The sequence below is a fragment of the Oncorhynchus masou genome, chromosome 7 (assembly GCF_036934945.1).
Source record: "Oncorhynchus masou masou isolate Uvic2021 chromosome 7, UVic_Omas_1.1, whole genome shotgun sequence".
NCBI lineage: Eukaryota > Metazoa > Chordata > Actinopteri > Salmoniformes > Salmonidae > Oncorhynchus > Oncorhynchus masou.
In genome coordinates this window covers 11,846,736-11,862,117 of record NC_088218.1, presented here as the reverse complement: position 1 = coordinate 11,862,117, position 15,382 = coordinate 11,846,736, and the positions used below count along the sequence as shown (strand labels likewise).

Below are 15,382 nucleotides of genomic sequence, written 5' to 3'. Positions count from 1 at the left end.
CTCGATTTCCTCCTCTCTTTCGGTTTCCTCCTCTCTCTCGGTTTCCTCCCCTCTGTTTCTTCCTCTCTCTCGGTTTCCTCCTCTCTCAGTTTCCTCCTCTCTCTCGGTTTCTTCCTCTCTCTCTGTTTCCTCCTCTCTCTCTCAGTTTCCTCCTCTCTCTCGGTTTCCTCCTCTCTCTCAGTTTCCTCCTCTCTCTCGGTTTCCTCCTCTCTCTCGGTTTCCTCCTCTCTCTCAGTTTCCTCCTCTCTCTCGGTTTCCTCCTCTCTCTCAGTTTCCTCCTCTCTCTCGGTTTCCTCCTCTCTCTCGGTTTCCTCCTCTCTCTCGGTTTCCTCCTCTCTCTCGGTTTCTTCCTCTCTCTCGGTTTCCTCCTCTCTCTCGGTTTCCTCCTCTCTCGTTTTTTTCCTCTCTCGGTTTCTTCCTCTCCCTCGATTTCCTCCTCTCTTTCGGTTTCCTCCTCTCTCTCGGTTTCCTCCCCTCTGTTTCTTCCTCTCTCTCGGTTTCCTCCTCTCTTTCGGTTTCCTCCTCTTTCCCGGTTTCTTCCTCTCTCCCGGTTTCTTCCTCTCTCCCGGTTTCCTCCTCTCTCCCGGTTTCAGGCTGGGTTTCTTTTTTTGTTCAAAGATTTTATTTTCTTAACAATACGCATACCAGCATCATTTAGTTAGTTATGCTTCAACTCCCTCCATCTTGTGCCAACATCAATTATTTGTCGTCTTAGTTCCGATATTTTCTTTCTAAGAGGAACCCTGACCAGTTCACCCGACCTGCTACCTTGTCACCTGCTGTTTTGATTCAGTCTTGCGCTCTTTGTCGCGCGCTCTCTAGGTTCCTGCCTTTCTAAGCACTTTTTCCTAGCCACTGCTTTTCTGCATTGCTTGCTCTTTGGGGTTTTAGGCTGGGTTTCTGTATAAGCATTTTGTGACGTCTGCTGATGTAAAAAGGGCTTTATAAATTTGATTGATTGATTGATGGCAACACACAGTTGTTCTGTTTTTGTCTTGACAGGATTGTACCAGTGAGGGATGGTGGGAGGCAGACTACCCATGTGGATCTAACCATCCAGGAACCACCACATCACACAAAGCATGGTAAGCTACGATATGAAGCCCTCTCTGTAATGTAGTGAATGGCAGACCTGGAAGAGCCCTCCACAAGGGCTTTGGTTTTCATTTGGATGTAGGATTACGGTGGTGTAGCTACTCCTCCACTGGGCTGCCTGCTATCATTTCTAAATGGGTCCTGCAGTTGATCCAATAGGAGATGAATCAAACAGCCGCCCCCGTATCGTACCGTGGGCAGGCAGGAAACTCAATTAATCCACTTCCTGGCATCAGTACTCTACTCTGTCATGGACTCGCTCTATGGCAGGCAAAATACTTTGAGTGTTTGATTGAGCCTTGCAGTATGAGTTGGGTGAAAATGTGCACTTTTGGGACAATTTCATTGGTGCCATTGCACCAGGCAGGCTCAATCAAGTGCAGCTGAAGTATTTGAATAAAAACCAATACTGTTTGAACCCAGGTATGGTTTGGGCTGTGGAAGTAGAACAGAGGGCTGGTCTACTGTAGCCGTACATCAGCAATCCAGGTAGACATGAATCCCCCTGCTAGTGATGATGGATCAGACTGATACATGTCGTTTGCCTGGCTGCCTCAAAGGCTTCTCTTCACCTGTTAGGAATCAGCTGCAGCTAGCGCTTCCCTCTTTCAAGAGCCAGATAGAGCAAGGATTCAATCCAATGGCACCCTATTCCCTATGTAGTGCGCTACTTTTGACCAGAGTAGTGCTCTAAATAGGGAATAAGGTGCCATTTGCAAAGCAAGGCTCCATATTCTGCTGCTTGTGTGGCGTCTCTCCAATGACCTTGACTTTCCCTTGTTGTAGAGTGGGTCCGGAGACGTGTTCTTAAGTGTTGTGGTTACAGTATGGAGACAGGGCATTTTAAAATGGAGCTCTCTGTTAAATGAATCCCCCCATGCTTGATTAATGGAGATGTATTACTAATGTGCCTCTAATGGAAATTCTACAAAATATACCCACGTCTCCGGCTAGTGGTCTCTTGATTTGTGTTAACTGTTTAAGAGGGTCTTACTACAGCTTTAAACATTGATAGTGGATCTGTTTTTATTGAGGGGAAATTCAACTTATTATATTTCCAAAAGTGAGTTTATTCACTTTAATATTCTCTAATGTAATATCACAAGAGCTTGTCTAACAGGACTCCACAGTATGCTGAGAAACCATAAACATGTATAAATGAGAATATCATCCCTTTAGTGCTATAAGGCTCAGTCTCTCATCCCTCTCTTTGGCGTTGTGTGTTGTCTTGTTGCAGGTGGATGCGAGTGCTGCTTGCAGAATGAACCCGCTAGCTGCCCTGGGCATGGACCGTAGCAGCCTGATGAGGGAGAGCCTCCGCGTCCACGGAGGGATGGTCTACCCGGGCATCCGCACCTTGTCCGCCTCCGAAAAAGCCAGGGAGGGGGTCTCCTCCTTGCCCCTGGGCTACGACCTAGTCTACAAACCCGAAGGGTTGACCTTGGACGGCAGGAAGCCTGGTAACGGTTACGTGGGTCTGTATAAGAGCTCTCCCCCTGGGTTGCAGAGGCCTGGTGGAGGAGGGGAGGGCCTGGGAATGGAGCGGCGTGTGGGGCCTGGAGATAAACCCTCTGAGCTGGGCCTCAACGGCAACAACGGCTTCCTGCGACTTCCCTGGGCAGTAAACCCGTACGCGGACCCCGGACTGTACCCCTTCCTGGACTCCTCCAAATACGCAGCCCTCAACATGTACAAGGCCTCGTTCCTGTCCCAGCCCTCACCCTACCTGCCCCAGCACCTGGCCTACCAGTCCCTGTGTGGAGGGGCGGGGGGTAGCGCTGCTGGGGCAGAGCGCCTCTTCTACATGCCCCCGTACCCCCCGGCTCCCATCTCCTCCCCCCTGGCCCCTCCTATGAGGATCCCCATGGCCACGGTGGTCCCCAACACCCTCTCCCCGATGCAGGGCCTGGGGCCCCGGAGCCACCACGAGGCCTCCCCCTACGGTTCCCAGCTTCACCAGCAGCACCAGGCCCACCAGCAGTCCCAACCCCATCACCAGTCACATAGTGACAGGCAGCCCCAGTCCCAACCTCATCACCAGTCACATAGTGACAGGCAGCCCCAGTCCCAACCCCATCACCAGTCACATAGTGACAGGCAGCCCCAGTCCCAACCCCATCACCAGTCACATAGTGACAGGCAGCCCCAGTCCCAACCCCATCACCAGTCACATAGTGACAGGCAGCCCCCCAACCCCATCACCAACCCCATCACCAGTCACATAGTGACAGGCAGCCCCAGTCCCAACCCCATCACCAGTCACATAGTGACAGGCAGCCCCAGTCCCAACCCCAGTCCCATAGTGACAGGCAGTCCCAGTCCCAACCCCATCACCAGTCACACAGTAGAGACAGGCAGCCCCAGTCCCATAGTGACAGGCAGCACAACAACAACAGCAGCAGTAGTAAGCTCAGCCGGACTTCCTCTAGTAAGAGCTCTGGTAGCAGCAGCATTCACAACAGTAGCAGTATTACCAGTAGTAGCAGTAGTAGTGCTGGGACTGGCATTAGCAGCAGCCTACCAGTGGACTCCACCCAAGCACTTATAATGCAGTCCCCCCGCACAGCCCCCCACCCTCCCCAGACCTTAGTCCCTCCCCCCTCTGCTCTCATAGACAACAGCACTTTGGACATCCAGAAGTCACTGTTCAGAAGCCCCCCCTGCTCCTCCACCACCACCACCTCTTCCTCCCCGTCGGTGTCCCATCCTTTCTACATGAGCAGCATGGCCTCTGAGCACCACTCCCCGGTGCGGTCCGGCAGCAACACCCACAAAGCCAAAGAGCAGGGCAGCAGCTCAGAGCACAGGAATGTGGAGAGGAATGGGGAAAGGAAGCGGAGCCAGTCCCCTTTAAAGACTTTGTCCTCTGATAGACCAGCAGTACTACAGGCTTCTGCCAAAGACCCTGCGGACAAGCCTCTGGATCTGTCAGCCAAAATCCTGGAGTTGGAAGGCTCCCCCAACGGATTCCCCCCAAAACTAGAGGCCTTGGCTAAGCTGGGCTACTCGCCCGCGGCTCGATACGGCTTACCCCCCAGTCGGGAGCTCCTCAAAGAGACCCTCTCCCCGTCAGGGGCTTCCTCCAAAACCTCTGAGAGGCCTGAGATCATTAGCACTTTACGCTCCTCCTGGGTGGTGCCCAGCCCGACCCCGGTCTACGACAGCTCCAGCTCAGACGCCAACCACAACAAAGACCCCTCCGTCATCAAACATAAAAACCTGGAGAACTTGTCTTCACCGCAGCAGCGAAGCTCTTCCTGTCCCAGGATAGGTGAGATCGATGGGGCTGTCGCCCCCAGCCATGCCCCAGCTGTGCTAGCCCCTTCTGGGAGCCGACCGTCCTCTGCCTCCCCCTCTCCCAAGGTCAACGGTGATTGGCCAAGATCCTCCCCCAACTACTCTGAGACAGCCCCTTCTTCCAACAGAGTGGGCAGCCATCCCTCTTCTGGGAAACCCCTGAAGAAACCAGAGGCTCAGGAGATGCCCTTCAAACCCCAGCAGCCGCCCCACTTAGACAACAGCCATCCGTCCGGCCACCCCCCCAGCCACCTCTACCTCCCTCAGAGTGACGGCTATCTGCCCCCTAGCCTAGCTTACGCTAACAGATACCTGCCCTACTCGGTCCAGGAGAGCATGTCCCTGCCCCACATGTCCATGCCAGGCAAAGGCCCACTGTACCCCCACCCTGTTCTGCTAGGCAGCAGTAGCCTGTACCCACCCCGCCTGCCCCCCAAGCACGGCCTCCCGTACGGCATCCCCCCCAGCCACGGGGACTACCTGACCTTCCATGACTCCCAGGAGATGGTCCACCCCCTCATGTCCTCCCCCCACACAAGCCTGGACCTCAAGACCAGCGAGCGCCTGCAGGAGCTCAGGTCCAGGCCCAAGGAGAAGATTTGGCAGCACCACGAGGGCTCTGCCCCGGCCTACAAGACCCAGGTCCCAGACACTAAACACACCCGCAGGGGGACAGAGAGACCGACAGGTCCACAGGCCTGGGCTCAAAGAGCCTCAACCACAAGCCCCTGACGGGAGCTAGAGAGGAGATAGTCTGTATCGACTTAATCCAAGACGATGGGGACAGCGACTCTCCCCTGACCAAAGCTGTCTCTCCATGCGCTAAGAGAGGAGACCCTTCCAAACCTGTGGGTAGTGGGAGTATTGGGAGAAACGAGGGGAGAGAGGCAGAGCTCCAGCACATGCTCCGTACCGGCCAGGCTGTTGAACTCAGGCCAGGCCAGGCCAACAGGCAGGCAGACCAGCAGCAACGCAGCCAGCTGTGGCTGGGCTTCCACCCTTCCTCCCTCCGTCCTGAGCCCCCCTCCCTCTCCCCCTGCCCTTTCCCTAGACATGGGGAGGACAGCCCCAGCCCTGCAGAAAGCAGCCCCATCTCTGACCTGCCAGAGGAGCAGACCCTTCGCTGCGCAAGGACTTCTGGAGACCGCACCTCTTGGGACCGTAGAGACCAATCTTTAGAGGGCCTTAAGAGCAGGGACTGTACTTTTGAGGACCCCACCTCTGTGGACCGTAGTTCTGGGGACCGCAGTTTCTGGGACCATACGCATGAGGAGTGTACTTTTAAGGACCGCAGCTCTTGGGACCGTACACGTGTGGATCTTACATGTAGGGTCCGCTCTTGCGAGGACCGCACCTCCGCAGACCACTCTCCTGGGGAATGCACCTTGAACGAATCTGGGTTTAGGAATGAAAGAACCATGGACCATTACTCGGACCTGGACAAGGACATGCACACGGACACAGAGTCCCACGAGGGTGAGGAGTACGATGACCAAGGCTGCCCCAGGGCCAGGAGGTCCAGCCTGGCCAAGCGCATTGCTAACTCCTCTGGCTACGTTGGTGACCGCATCAAGTGTGTCACCACCGAGCTGTACGCCGACTCCAGCAAGCTGAGCAGAGAGCAGCGGGCACTGCAGGTAATCTCCCAGAACACATACATACCTAACCCTTTTAAAGTATTTAAAATCATCTCCTTTCCTGGTTCCTACAGCGAAGCAGTATGTGTTGGCATTTGTTCCAACCCAGGAAAAACACACCTGATTGAAAATCAAGATTTGGGATTTGATGATGACTTTCATCTGGTGTTTTAGCAGTTTGGACCACAAGGAAGGAAGACTGATAGGATGGGTCTTTCTAAGATTTCAGCCAGTCAGGTTTCACTGGGCAGATCTAAAGGAGATGGGGGTCTATAGAGAGCAGTGGAGTTGGAAGTACGAAGCTCTCTGCTCTGTATCAGCCCCCCTGCCCTGCCAAGCCCCGTCTCCACAAGCTCCAGTATAATTACTGTTGGCCGTTGCCTTACCTCCCCTCTATCTCCCTCCCTCCCTCCCTTCCTGCAATCCTCCTGCCTCCTCACCCCCGCCCACGCTATGAGCCCATGGAGCTGCCCTCCACTGTGGTGGTGTTGTACTTCGCAGAGAGAGCGAGTGAACACAACACGCTGCGCATGTGTGTGTGTGTGTTCCCGCGCTGCTCAGCCAGGCAGAAGCTAAGCTGCTGGCTGTGTATGTGTGTGTGTGTGTGTGTGTGCATGGCAGCCTGTCAGGCTCTTACAGCCCCGGGCTATTGTTAACCTGCAGGTGAGGCCTGGGGATGGGGGGATAGATGTTAGTGAAGGAGGGGAGGGATAGAGGTAGAGCAGCCAGCCCCCTCCCTTCTCCCAGTCCCCAAAAGGCTCCTCTGTCCTCAAATTATGCTCTGATAACCTCCCCTCCCCCTCTCCCCCATCCTCCTCCTAGCTTTGTTGGCTGAACGCTGGGGTGCAGAGACAGCCTGGCTCTCTCAGCTCTGCTCTAGTGGAATCCTGGCCAATTCCCTGTCCTTCTCCGACAGTGGAGATTAGCGCCCGCTAGCAGCCCAACCTCCGCTAAACCGACTCAACACAGCCCTGCAACGAGAGCGGCTCTTGCTCCAACCCCAGCCCTATTCCCCAGCCTTTTTCCCCAGCCCTATTCCCCAGCCTTTTTCCCCAGCCTTTTTCCCCAGCCCTATTCCCCAGCCTTATTCCCCAGCCCTATTCCCCAACCCCATTCCCCAAGCCCAGCCCTATTCCCCAACCCTATTCCCCAGCCTTTTTCCCCAGCCCTATTCCCCAGCCTTATTCCCCAACCCTATTCCCCAGCCTTATTCCCCAACCCTATTCCCCAGCCTTATTCCCCAACCCTATTCCCCAGCCTTATTCCCCAGCCCTATTCCCCAACCCCATTCCCCAACCCCAGCCCTATTCCCCAACCCCATTCCCCAACCCCAGCCCTATTCCCCAACCCTATTCCCCAGCCTTTTTCCCCAGCCCTATTCCCCAGCCTTATTCCCCAACCCTATTCCCCAGCCTTTTTCCCCAACCCTATTCCCCAGCCTTATTCCCCAACCCTATTCCCCAGCCTTATTCCCCAACCCTATTCCCCAGCCTTATTCCCCAGCCTTATTCCCCAACCCCATTCCCCAACCCCAGCCCTATTAACCAACCCCATTCCCCAACCCCAGCCCTATTCCCCAGCCTTTTTCCCCAGCGTTATTCCCCAGCCTCATTCCCCAACCCCAGCCTTATTCCCCAACCCCATTCCCCAACCCCAGCCCTATTCCCCAGCCTCATTTTCCACAGCCCCAGCCTTATTCCCCAGCCTTATTCCCCAACCCCATCTTATTCCCCAATTCCCCAACACCAGCCTTATTCCCCAGCCTCATTCCCCAACCCCAGCCTTATTCCCCAGCCTCATTCCCCAACCCCAGCCTTATTCCCCAGCCTCATTCCACAACCCCAGCCTTATTCCCCATCCTCATTCCCCAACCCCAGCCTTATTCCCCAGCCTCATTCCCCAACCCCATTCTTATTCCTCAGCCTCATTCCCCAACCCCAGCCTTATTCCCCAGCCTCATTTCCCAACCCCAGTCTTATTCCCCAGCCTCATTCCCCAACCCCAGCCTTATTCCCCAGTCTCATTCCACAACCCCAGCCTTATTCCCCAGCCTCATTCCCCAACCCCAGCCTTATTCCCCAGGCTCATTCCCCAACACCAGCCTTATTCCCCAGCCTCATTCCCCAACCCCATGCCTTATTCCCCAGCCTCATTCCCCAACCCCAGCCTTATTCCCCAGCCTCATTCTACAACCCCAGCCTCATTCCCCAACCCCAGCCCTATTCCCCAGCCTTATTCCCCAGCCTCATTCCCCAACCCCAGCCTTATTCCCCAGCCTCATTCCCCAACCCCAGCCTTATTCCCCAGCCTCATTCCCCCGCCTCATTCCCCAACCCCAGCCCTATTCCCCAGCCTCATTCCCCAACCCCATTCCCCATTCCCCAGGCTCATTCCCCAACACCAGCCTTATTCCCCAGCCTCATTCCACAACCCCAGCCTTATTCCCCAGCCTCATTCCCCAACCTTATTCCAGCCTTATTCCCCAGCCTCATTCCCCAACCCCAGCCTTATTCCCCATCCTCATTCCCCAACCCCAGCCTTATTCCCCAGCCTCATTCCCTAACCCCTTATTCTTATTCCCCAGCCTCATTCCCCAACCCCAGCCTTATTCCCCAGCCTCATTTCCCAACCCCAGTCTTATTCCCCAGCCTCATTCCCCAACCCCAGCCTTATTCCCCAGTCTCATTTCCCAACCCCAGTCTTATTCCCCAGCCTCATTCCCCAACCCCAGCCTTATTCCCCAGCCTCATTTCCCAACCCCAGTCTTATTCCCCAGCCTCATTCCCCAACCCCATGCTTATTCCCCAGCCTCATTCCCCAACCCCAGCCTTATTCCCCAGCCTCATTCTACAACCCCAGCCTCATTCCCCAACCCCAGCCCTATTCCCCAGCCTTATTCCCCAGCCTCATTCCCCAACCCCAGCCTTATTCCCCGGCCTCATTCCCCAACCCCATCCTTATTCCCCAGCCTCATTCCCCCGCCTCATTCCCCAACCCCAGCCCTATCCCCCAGCCTTATTCCCCAGCCCCATTCCCCAACCCCAGCCTCATTCCCCAACCCCAGCCTTATTCCCCAGCCTCATTCCCCAACCCCAGTCTTATTCCCCAGCCTCATTCCCCAACCCCAGCCTTATTCCCAGCCTTATTCCCCAGCCACATTCCCCAACCCCAGCCTTATTCCCCAGCCTCATTCCCCAACCCCAGCCTTATTCCCCAGCCTCATTCCCTAACGCCAGTCTTATTCCCAGCCTTATTCCCCAGCCTCATTCCCCAACCCCAGCCTTATTCCCCAGCCTCATTCCCCAACCCCAGCCTTATTCCCCAGCCTCATTCCCTAACGCCAGTCTTATTCCCAGCCTTATTCCCCAGCCTCATTCCCCAACCCCAGCTTTATTCCCCAGCCTCATTCCCCAACCCCAGCCTTATTCCCCAGCCTCATTCCCCAACGCCAGTCTTATTCCCCAGCCTTATTCCCAGCCTTATTCCCAGCCTTATTCAGCCTCATTCCCCAACCCCAGCCTTATTCCCCAGCCTCATTCCCTAACGCCAGTCTTATTCCCAGCCTTATTCCCCAGCCTCATTCCCCAACCCCAGCTTTATTCCCCAGCCTCATTCCCCAACCCCAGCCTTATTCCCCAGCCTCATTCCCCAACGCCAGTCTTATTCCCCAGCCTCATTCCCTATTCCCCAACCCCAGCCTTAGTCTTATTTATTCCCAGCCTTATTCCCCAGCCTCATTCCCCAACCCCAGCCTTATTCCCCAGCCTCATTCCCCAACCCCAGCCTTATTCCCCAGCCTCATTCCCTAACGCCAGTCTTATTCCCAGCCTTATTCCCCAGCCTCATTCCCCAACCCCAGCTTTATTCCCCAGCCTCATTCCCCAACCCCAGCCTTATTCCCCAGCCTCATTCCCCAACGCCAGTCTTATTCCCAGCCTTATTCCCCAGCCCTATTCCCCAGGCTCAGCCTCTGCTGCCTGGTCATTGATTTACCACTGAATTCATGTTTTTTATATGGGAGCACAACAGGGAGGTTTCTATGACGCCCAAGATTGTGTGCTCCAGTGTTCATGTCTTTCTAGATTGTCATTTGGCTGCCAGAAACCCTGTTGTATTGAATTTGATCTATAGGCTAAAATAAATTGGGTGGTTTGAGCCCTGAATGCTGATTGGCTGACAGCCGTATACCACGGGTATGGCAAAACATGTATTTTTACTGCTCTAATTACATTGGTAACCAGTTTATAATAGCAATTAGGCACCTTGGGGGTTTGTGGTTTATGGCCAATATACCACGGTTAAGGGCTGTATCCAGGCACTCTGTGTTGCGTCGTGCCTAAGAACAGCCCTTAGCCGTGGTATATTGACCATATACCACACCAGCGTGGGCCTTATTGCTTAATTCACACCTCTGTTTACCTTGCTACTCTAACTTGTTTATTAAATCAATTCATATGCATAACTGTGTGATGTTAATAAGATGGGTTTTAATATCAATGAATGTCAGTTGTTTTCTATATCACTGAAATGACAGTTGTATGACTGAAATGACTGGCCAAAAATATTGAGCACCCGTTTAATTCAATTACTTAGATGGAAGGCTTAACACAAGAGGACAGTAAATTAAGTCAACCTGCTGCTTACTGTGAGGTCAGTTCATTTACACTTCTTATTCCAAAATTTGACAAATTATTATTTTCATTTTGGTTTTTGCGGTTTCAGGAGCGTAGTAGAAGAATCAGGCTTTTCTGTCGTTGTTTTTGTGTGTTTCTGTTAGACAGCCAGTCAGGAGTAAAAGTGGACAAGGGGCATGGAGTTCTGTTACCAGACCATAACTGTTTTATTGATGTCAATGTTGTTAGCTGTTGTTGAGGTGACCTCACTGTAAAGCATGAACCAGAGAGAGTCAACAGAGAGTCTAAAATGGCTTCCTTTCTTTGTCCCCTCTCCTTCCTCAATCTGCACTAATCTGATCTCACAACAAGTTGACAGGTGAAGGTTAGGCTACATACCAAACAGCTCTCCAGAGGCTGGCGTTCACCCTGTCAGCCCTTGCATCCACGTCAGTGCAGATGACGGAAAGGAGACCATAACTAAAGGGAGGAAATAAGGGAAGGAAGAAGGAAGTCACTTTGGCCTTTGGGGATTCAGACCCTTAGTAGAGGAGCAGGGAAAGAGGCCTCGTGCAGAGAGAGAGAGAGAGAGAGAGAAAGAAAAAGAGAGCAGCGCAGTGTCGGTCTCATGACTGTGTGTGTGTGTGTGTGTGTGTGTGTGTGTGTGTGTGTGTGTGTGTGTGTGTGTGTGTGCGTCTGTAGCGTGCTATGCTGCGCTTCTCTGAGCTGGAACTGAAGGAGAAGGAGGGAGGAGGGGCGGCGGTGTACTTGGCAGACAGCCAGCGCGAGCGGAGAGAGGGAGATGGAGGAGAGGACAGGGCGCGCTGCCAAGGCCCAGCCAGAACGGGGCCAGGGGCCTCAGCCCTCACAGACGAGGCTGAGAAGGATGGTAAGAGGAACCCGGAGCGCTCCACACACACACACACACACACACACACACACACACACACACACACACACACACACACACACACACACACACACACACACACACACACACACACACACACACACACACACACACACACACACACACACACACACACACACACTCCTACCCACCTCAAAGAGCTGCTGCGTACTTCCTCCCTGCCTAGGGACAGCCCCAGAGCTGTACCACGGTGCAGCAGCTCGTAACCAGCGGATACGGGGCGGTAAACACATCCGCCCGACCTGCCTAGCCTCCCCCTCTCTCTCCCTTCCTCATGAGGGCTGACGGAGGGGTTTTTCTCTCTCTATTGTAACAAAACAGCCTTCATATTTAACCCTTCCCTGTCCTTCCTCCATAACAGGAGCTGCTTTGCATATGAAGCCACACCATTCGAATGCGCGGGAGAGGAATTTGGAGTCTATATTAGGGGAAGATATTTCAACACGCTGTGTGTTATAGCTCTTACGGAATATTGCACGTCATATAGCTGTTATGACATAGCGCAGGGCATATAGCTGTTATGACATAGTGCAGGTCATATAGCTGTTATGACATAGTGCAGGTCATATAGCTGTTATGACATAGTGCAGGGCATATAGCTGTTATGGCATAGTGCAGGTCATATAGCTGTTATGGCATAGTGCAGGTCATATAGCTGTTATGGCATAGTGCAGGTCATATAGCTGTTATGGCATAGTGCAGGTCATATAGCTGTTATGGCATAGTGCAGGTCATATAGCTGTTATGACATAGTGCAGGTCATATAGCTGTTATGGCATAGTGCAGGTCATATAGCTGTTATGACATAGTGCAGATCATATAGCTGTTATGACATAGTGCAGGTCATATAGCTGTTATGACATAGTGCAGATCATATAGCTGTTATGACATATAGCTGCATGACATAGTCATATAGCTGTTATGACATAGTGCAGGTCATATAGCTGTTATGGCATAGTGCAGATCATATAGCTGTTATGACATAGTGCAGGTCATATAGCTGTTATGACATAGTGCAGGTCATATAGCTGTTATGGCATAGTGCAGGTCATATAGCTGTTATGGCATAGTGCAGATCATATAGCTGTTATGACATAGTGCAGATCATATAGCTGTTATGACATAGTGCAAGTCATATAGTTGTTATGGCATAGTGCAGGTCATATAGCTGTTATGGCATAGTGCAGATCATATAGCTGTTATGACATAGTGCAGGTCATATAGCTGTTATGGCATAGTGCAGGTCATATAGCTGTTATGGCATAGTGCAGGTCATATAGCTGTTATGGCATAGTGCAGGACATATAGCTGTTATGGCATAGTGCAGGTCATATAGCTGTTATGACATAGTGCAGGTCATATAGCTGTTATGGCATAGTGCAGGTCATATAGCTGTTATGGCATAGTGCAGATCATATAGCTGTTATGACATAGTGCAGATCATATAGCTGTTATGACATAGTGCAAGTCATATAGACATATAGCTGTTATGGTTATGACATAGTGCAGATCATATAGCTGTTATGACATAGTGCAGGACATATAGCTGTTATGGCATAGTGCAGGTCATATAGCTGTTATGGCATAGTGCAGGTCATATAGCTGTTATGGCATAGTGCAGGGCATATACAGTGGGGCAAAAAAGTATTTAGTCAGCCACCAGTTGTGCAAGTTCTCCCACTTAAAAATATGAGAGGCCTGTAATTTTCATCATAGATACACTTCAACTATGACAGACAAAATGAGGGGAAAAAATCCAGAAAATCACATTGTTGGATTTTTTATGAATTTATTTGCAAATTATGGTGGAAAATAAGTATTTGGTCAATAATAAAAGTTTATCTCAATACTTTGTTATATACCCTTTTTTGGCAAGACTTACTTTTCTGTAAGTCTTCACAAGGTTTTCACACACTGTTGCTGGAATTTTGGCCCATTCCTCCATGCAGATCTCCTCTAGAGCAGTGATGTTTTGGGGCTGTTGCTGGGCAACACGGACTTTCAACTCCCTCCAAAGATTTTCTATGTGGTTGAGATCTGGAGACTGGCTCGGCTTCTCCAGGACCTTGAAATGCTTCTTACGAAGCCACTCTTTCGTTGCCCGGGCAGTGTGTTTGGGATCATTGTCATGCTGAAAGACCCAGTCACGTTTCATCTTCAATGCCCTTGCTGATGGAAGGAGGTTTTCACTCAAAATCTCACGATACAAGGCCCCATTCATTCTTTCCTTTACACGGATCAGTCGTCCTTGTCCCTTTGCAGAAAAACAGCCCCAAAGCATGATGTTTCCACCCCCATGCTTCACAGTAGGTATGGTGCTCTTTGGATGCAACTCAGCATTCTTTGTCCTCCAAACACGACGAGTTGAGTTTTTTTACTCTAGCAAACTTCATACGGGCCTGGACATGTACTGGCTTAAGCAGGGGGACACGTCTGGCACTGCAGGATTTGAGTCCCTGGCGGCGTAGTGTGTTACTGATGGTAGGCTTTGTTACTTTGGTCCCAGCTCTCTGCAGGTCATTCACTAGGTCCCCCTTGTGGTTCTGGGATTTTTGCTCACCGTTCTTGTGATCATTTTGACCCCACGGGGTGAGATCTTGCGTGGAGCCCCAGATCGAGGGAGATTATCAGTGGTCTTGTATGTCTTCCATTTTCTAATAATTGCTCCCACAGTTGATTTCTTCAAAACAAGCTGCTTACTTATTGCAAATTCAGTCTTCCCAGCCTGGTACAGGTCTACAATTTTGTTTCTGGTGTCCTTTGACAGCTCTTTGGTCTTGGCCATTTGGAGTGTGACTGTTCGAGGTTGTGGACAGGTGTCTTGTATACTGATAACAAGTTCAAACAGGTGCCATTAATACAGGTAGCGAGTGGAGGACAGAGGAGCCTCTTAAAGAAGAAGTTACAGGTCTGTGAGAGCCAGAAATCTTGCTTGTTTGTAGGTGACCAAATACTTATTTTCCACCATAATTTGCAAATAAATTCATTAAAAATCCTACAATGTGATTTTCTGGATGACATTTTTTGGGGGGGTCTGTCATAGTTGAAGTGTACCTATGATGAAAATTACAGGCCTCTCTTATCTTTTTAAGTGGGAGAACTTGCACAATTGGTGGCTGACTAAATAGTTTTTTGCCCCACTGTAGCTGTTATCGCATAGTGCACGGCATGGGTGAACTTTCTCTCTGGATGTTTTGGAAACCAGTGGACATCGCAAGCAGTGGCACGCGTTGCCATGGTGACCCCCCCCTTGGTGGCGTGTTGCCATGGCGCAGACGCTGTTGTTATGGGGTGCACGCCGTGCCGAGCGGAGTGGCGTGAGTCATATGATGCTGTTTGCCAGATGGAGAGATATTTGGGGCGCTGGCAGGACAGGACCTGGGGGGATGGGTGTGTGTCCCAGAGCAGGGCCAGTACAAGGGCAGCCCTGTGAGGCAGCACAGTATGTAGCCAGGGTCTGGGCTACAGCCAGAGAAAGAGAGAGAGAGAAAGCGAGTGGAAAGATAGAAGGGAAAAAAGAAAGAGCGGGCGATGGAGAGCAGACACCCCCACCAGCTGCCTTTGATCCAGGCGGCTGCTTTAGAGCCTGGAGACATTCTCAAGGAGCCTTTTACAGCCCCGGACATGCAGAGGAGGGAGGGAGGTCTGGAAAAGTGAGAGAGGGCAGAGAGAACGGGAGAGAGCTGGAAGCAGCAGTGGGTGGGAATAGGGGGCAGAGCTGGAAGCAGCAGTGGGTGGGAATAGGGGGCAGAGCTGGAAGCAGCAGTGGGTGGGAATAGGGGACAGAGCTGGAAGCAGCAGTGGGTGGG

The 15,382-nt window shown here is 52.1% G+C and overlaps 1 protein-coding gene across 1 annotated transcript in view; it reads left to right on the top strand.

Moving 5' to 3' along the window:
• The window catches only part of LOC135543292 (BCL-6 corepressor-like), a 114,073-nt gene that overhangs the window by 12,592 nt on the left and 86,099 nt on the right, over positions 1–15,382 (top strand). Inside the window, 5 exon segments of the mRNA XM_064970449.1 lie at positions 1,003–1,085; positions 2,333–3,117; positions 3,474–5,058; positions 5,061–6,029; positions 11,345–11,531. Coding sequence (XP_064826521.1) covers positions 1,083–1,085; positions 2,333–3,117; positions 3,474–5,058; positions 5,061–6,029; positions 11,345–11,531 — 3,529 coding nt within the window. The 5' untranslated portion in view covers positions 1,003–1,082.